At 32.6% G+C, this 6,186-nt stretch overlaps 2 protein-coding genes across 6 annotated transcripts in view; one reads left to right on the top strand and one right to left on the bottom strand.

The window, feature by feature from the left end:
* LOC108689233 (putative protein FAM10A4) overlaps positions 1–6,186 on the top strand; it is a 20,899-nt gene that overhangs the window by 2,358 nt on the left and 12,355 nt on the right. For all 4 annotated transcript variants that reach the window (XM_018195920.1, XM_018195919.1, XM_018195921.1 and 1 more), the window contains one exon: positions 60–472. In XM_018195920.1, coding sequence (XP_018051409.1) covers positions 60–472 — 413 coding nt within the window. The remainder of the gene's footprint in view (positions 1–59; positions 473–6,186) is intronic.
* Positions 2,353–6,186, bottom strand: part of LOC108689232 (sarcalumenin) — an 11,024-nt gene continuing 7,190 nt past the window's right edge. Inside the window, exons 7-11 of one of the 2 annotated variants that reach the window (XM_018195916.1) lie at positions 6,042–6,158; positions 5,678–5,910; positions 5,045–5,236; positions 4,678–4,941; positions 2,353–3,776 (exon numbers count right to left, since the gene is read on the bottom strand). In XM_018195916.1, the coding sequence (XP_018051405.1) occupies positions 3,393–3,776; positions 4,678–4,941; positions 5,045–5,236; positions 5,678–5,910; positions 6,042–6,158 (1,190 nt within the window). In that variant the 3' untranslated portion in view covers positions 2,353–3,392. The remainder of the gene's footprint in view (positions 3,777–4,677; positions 4,942–5,044; positions 5,237–5,677; positions 5,911–6,041; positions 6,159–6,186) is intronic. The other variant, XM_018195917.1, reaches the window with a different exon arrangement.

Raw genomic sequence — 6,186 nt, 5'->3', positions numbered from 1 at the left:
TATATATATAATGTTTTTTATAATAAATATGTAATAACATGCTTATCTTTCTCTTTTAGAACCTGATGAAGATGCTCCTCAAAAAATGGGAAATTTGACTTTACAACCCAATGAGGAGGAAATCGCAGAGTCACAAGCAAAAAGATCTGAAGCAGTCTCTGCATTTGTGGAGAAAGATTATGAAAAAGCCATGCAACTTTATACAGAGGCTATTGTACTAAATCCTCAAGCAGCTTTATTATATGCTAAACGCGGTCAAGTTTTCCTAATATTAAACAAGCCGAATGCTTGTATTCGTGATTGCGACCGTGCTATAGAATTAAATCCAGACAGCGCAGCGGCTTACAAATTTAGAGGAAGAGCTTATCATTTGCTTGGAAAGTTCGAGGAAGCGGCAAACGATCTGAGACTAGCTTGTAAGCTGGATTTCGATGAACAAGCAGACGAATGGCTACGTGAGACGACACCGAATGTAAGTATCGCTTTATGTTCTTTATGTTCATAGGAAATGCACATCAGGTTACAACTCAATTTCTATTCTCTAATTAACTTTTTATAAAACCGAGGCGTGAAATGAAGGTCATAATTGAATCTTTTAATCGATCGTTTACATAGAGCCATGCACCTCTCTAGAAGATAATAAGAATTAAAAAATAGTAATTCTTTTTATTTCTAAATCATCATCAACATCATAATTGAGTTAAAAAATTCTACAAAAAAGTTACATCTTATAAATTAATGGAACAAAGTGAGCAGAATCAATTTTAACTCATTTCAAAATCAATTTTAATCATTTTTATTTGTTGCTCATTTGTTTCGCCAACTTATAAGACGTAACAATTTTTTTTTTTAATTTTATAAGTCCATAAAATTTCTTAGAGAACTTTCTTAATGATGAGAGCAATATTTTTCAAAGATACCATAAGATAAGATTTGTGGGTTATCGCCGTGTTTTTATCCATTGCTAATGCCAATGTTTTTCATGAACCTTGCCATTCGCTTTATCAGGGTGAGGAGCGCACTGATATATAATAACAATATGTTAACTCTAACTAAAGAAATAGATAATCTTCATAACATACATGTATCTGTAACATTAAATTTACTTGATGTGATCTTTGTATATTGTAGAATAACAATAGCAATAACATAATAGTCATAATATATCAACAATACATTTATTCAAACGCTAAATCGCGTTATATTTATATCATTACTTCATGTAAATGAAAAAGCTTGCTTACCGTCGTTGTATTTATCTTGGTGTCATTTGATTAGGATTATGATATTAAATCCAATTACTCTTTCTCTCTCTCTCTCTCTCTCTCTCTCTCTCTCTCTCTCTCTCTCTCTCTCTCAGAAGTTGATTCAAAATTAATGAAATATATTTGAGACAGATAGCAACAAAAATGATTTAAAGATATAAAAAAATTATTAAAATTATTTAAAAAATTCAATTTTACATTGAATTTTATGACTTAAGAATTATTAGAATTAAAAAATTTAATAATTGAAGACTTGGAAGAATTAATTAAAACTTTGTGACTTTGAAAAATTAGGCAATTAAGAATTTGAAAAAAATTTAATTTTGATATCCAAAATTTTTTTAAATTCAGTATTTAAAGATATAAGGAACTTTATTTTATCTAACGCACCAACTAAAAGGAAGCTAAATTTTTGATCAAAAACAAACATTACCATTTATCTCACGCATTAACTGAGCAATGCATGAGAGATCAGTATATCTTTAATGAATTTAATTACACATTTTAATAAGAACACAAAATCAGCTTATACGAGGTATTCCACAAAAGCCACAAGAAGAGATCATCTTATCTCTTTTTCGTAATGGAAATATTTCGGTATTAGTTTAATTTCCCCGGTACAGAGGAATTTGGCGGACGAGATTGTTGCTCAACATTATATCGATTCTGGAGAGTCTATTTTGTTTTTTGTTTTTTTTTAGATAATCAGCAGACGTCGATTTGTCGCGAGAATTTAAGTATTAGGTGCAACAGTAGTTTAGTTTACATTTTTAAGAACTTTAGAAAATTAATCTTAAAATTATAACAATTAATAATAAGATAATTAGACGAAACTTATGCAAAATTATGAGATATAATTATCTAAAATAAAATTAATTTTATAAATAAGTCAATATCTATTTCTGAAAATAAATTTCTTAAAATTATTATTAAATATGAATAAAAATGTCAAAATTGAATTTTTTGAAAAAAGACAAAAGTTATGATTTAATGTTATATTCTCTGAAATTAGAAATTTTTAAAATTAAAGTTAGGGATATCTGGGATCTTACCTAATCCTTTTTTACTATTCAATTAGATAGCCAGATTTCATTAGTATCAAACAGTATATATCCGGTTGAAATTTTATATTTAAAGTTTGTCATTGATGCAGATTTCTATTCTTTTCAGCTGAATTTCTTGCATAATTTATCTTTCCTCTTTTTCTTTTCATGTTGGAGAGATAAAGAAAGTTATTATTGCTATGTTTGCCTTCCTTTCCTTTTTTTTTTGTAAAATAGAATAAAAAAATTTTACTAGATATCTGAAAAATATCTGGATAATTGTCCCACCAGATATTCGATCTAATATTAAATAGCCGGTGTCATATTCTATCCGGCAATTTTATAATTCGGTTTTACATCCCTTAAAATTATCTTGAATTTTGATTAAATTTCTATAAATTTTGATAATTTTATAAATGCCTAGAAAAGTAAGATAAGCTATTATTGCACCGAAATCTCGAATTTTCGCCGAATCGATATGATATCTGAACACATAAATTCAAAGGGAACTCTCACTGTCCGCTTTTGGATCGGAATGGTAGCACTAGCATTGTTTTACCAGACACGCAATACACTTGCTCTTCTTCTGCAACCGAGGAAGTGTTTCGACCACTGAACTCGTGATATCACACTCCACAGCATGTTCACGTTTTTTCACATTGTGTCATATGTTGTGAAGGACGAGATTAAACTATTCGGATCTAGAAATTATATGGCGTTATTCGCCCGTTGAAGTGATGGTACCTCCAATTTTCATACTTCAAGACTCCTTTCCGCTTTCGTTGCTTTCGCGACCGTCAGCCTCTTTTACCGATTTCTTGTCATTAAAGCAGCTCGAATACAACTTGCGAGGATAATGCGATCTATAGTTGCCTGTGTTTCAAGAAGAAAATCCTTGGTACCATCTCAAATATCGGACCACGTTTTTTAGCTCGTTCACCATCGAGCTCATTTTTAAGCTACCAAGGCATTTCGGCTACAGGCTGAGTGTTCCTTCTCGGTCTAGCGGAGGTAAACGTCGCTTTATCGCCAGTCCGTATTTCACATGGTATCAAGAGCTCCGTTCTGGAACGCAAATACGCACTCAACTCGGTGGACTGTTACCTTCGTTCTCGTGCAACACCGCCTCTACCGACTTCTTATAGTTGCCCACCAACTCGGGTAGATCGTAGGCGATGGATACATCAAGCCTGTTGATCGGACAGCCGCGGAAATACGTACATGTAGAGCTCAGTAGTGGGAAATCATAAAGTGGATTTAATCGAAAGAAATCACGGTAGACATCCGGATCTGGTAGATCGTAGCGCGATATATTCGTGAGAGTGCTGAGGCCTTCGTAGATATGATAGTCCTGTGGATTTTCGATGATCTTGTCGCTGATTTCTCGCTTGTTGCCGAAGAATGTCTTGTGATTGTAATATGTCGTCAGGTAACAGTCCACCATCTTAGCGTGATTACGTACTCGTACCTAAAATTGCCAAAGATAGAACGCATCAAATAAATTTTTACTAAAATAGAATTATTCTAAAGTATAGTAATAAAACAGTTGATCTTTTAATTCTTAATAGGTTCTTATTGTTTATTTTTATATTATTTTTTCGAGGAAAGATAACTATTTTTTATTTTGTAGAATTCTGTAGAATTATAACAAAGATAAGAACTGTAGGATCAATTAAAAATATTTATAGATGACCGGAATAATTATGAGAGAGTAAAATAATCGTGGCATGACACAAGCACAAATAGCACGCCAACAGACTAGATCTTCTAGGAATGAGAACGAAAAATCTCGAATTGCAATTGACTCCATTAATTTTTTCACAATCATCGCTAATATTTCTTGCCATATTTATTTTTCTAAAATACCCGGAATCTCGACAATGTTCACCTAATAATATTTCATAATTAACATATAGAATTTTATTGTAGTTTTATCATGTAACGCTCTTCGAATAATATCAATGATTATAGTTGTGAATAATTACAATTTTACAATTACAATTTTTCTTTACTTGTTATCATATTAAAGCCAGCCTTTCAGTATACGTTTTTAATCATACGTAATTAACATAATAAGATGATTTAAAAATTATTTATTTGTATCCTACTATGAAATATATGCGTGTAATTAGCAAGTTATTGCTTAGTTTTCTTCTGATTATTTCCCGTTAATCCTATATATATAATTTTAAAATTATATACCCTAAGGGCTCGTCTGAGAAATTTTGCATAGATTGAGTGATGAACGTACTTGAGTTAGCCGAATTGCATAGTGAAGCAGCAATGTACTCTAAGTTAGGAATGAAAACGAAGGATTCCGAATTTTAATCCGTCAGTTTCCGTATTTTTTAGAATTGATGTAAACTTACGGCGAATCTTCTGGCGCTTGCTATCTTGTGCTCAACCCTCTTGTTTATTGCGGAACGTAGGTCGCGAAGGAATGCACGTTCTTGAGCGTACAACAACCTGATAGGCGCACCAGCCTCGTAGGGTAATGACCATAACGATGTAGAATACATTATTGGCGGCTCCGCGCTTGACATGAGCGGTGATATATTCCAGATTAAGGCGCCTTGCACCCTCATGAGTTCTTCAGGCTTTACCTGGTCGGCTTTGTTAAGGATAATACGGGTCTGTGTAAAAGTAATGTTATATTAATGTTATAGGCGTTTTTTTAATTTTTTAGGGGCAAATAACTTTATCTCTCTTTATTTTTACCTGATATTCTCTTTTTACCTGATATTCTCTTCCTTTTAACTGGTCAAGAATCGCTTCGGTTTCGGGACCAACATCCAACTTGGCAGGATCATAAACCAAAAATATTATGTCTGCTCGATCGATGAACCACTGACAGGCATCATTGAAGGGAAATAATCGTTGAACTTGCTTTCGAATTTCTAAAATACCCGGAATCTCGACAATGTTCACCTAATAATATTTCATAATTAACATGTAGAATTTTATTGTAGTTTTATCATGTAACGCTCTTCGAATAATATCAATGATTATAGTTGTGAATAATTACAATTTTACAATTACAATTTTTCTTTACTTGTTATCATATTAAAGCCAGCCTTTCAGTATACGTTTTTAATCATGCATAATAAGATGATTTAAAAATTAGTTAGAACTTTAACTTAGAACTTTTCTTAATTTTATTAAAGAATAGAGCACAAATTTTATTTTGTATAATTTTGATTGAAAATCAATCGTTGAAGTTTCAAATATGAAACGTTCTAAATATTTATTCTAATTAAAAATTCCAAATTTTTAATCTTAATCAATATGATTGCACATTATTTGTCAACGTACATTCCCAATACGCAATAAATATTTATAGACGGATAAAGATCTTTTACAATCGCTTACCTTTTCTAGCAACTTATTATTAAGTCGCAGGCCTCTGAGACGATCTAGTAGACCCTGTCCGAACTTCTGCAATCCCGAAAAAGTCCAATCGGCGGCCAACTGGGTGCCATCAAGAACCTCCTCCTCCTCGCCGTGCATTATTATGTTGAAGTAGGCCGGTGATGGCTCGGCTCCTGTGTCATTTTTTCCATTTGGCGATTTGCAATGCTCTTCTAAGCACTTTCTCAAACCACCTAAACACTCTCTGTATATTCATGCTCCTAGCATGCCAGCTATCGCTAAGTCTTGACTACTTTACCAGCGCAAAGCCAAAGAAAAAATGTAACAAAGAGAGATCACATTCCTCTTTTAGTTAATTACCCACCTGTCCTCAATGACATTGACTTGTATTCGATGTCGAGCAGATAATTAATGATGGACGATTTCCCGCCGCTCCACGGTCCCATAAATAGCACTAGTGGCTTGGAGAATATCTCGGGATCTAATAAATTAAAATAATAATAGATTAT

Source organism: Atta colombica, unplaced genomic scaffold (assembly GCF_001594045.1).
Source record: "Atta colombica isolate Treedump-2 unplaced genomic scaffold, Acol1.0 scaffold261, whole genome shotgun sequence".
Lineage (NCBI taxonomy): Eukaryota > Metazoa > Arthropoda > Insecta > Hymenoptera > Formicidae > Atta > Atta colombica.
The sequence above is the reverse complement of the archived record's forward strand: the minus strand, read 5'-3'. Positions and strand labels throughout refer to the sequence as shown.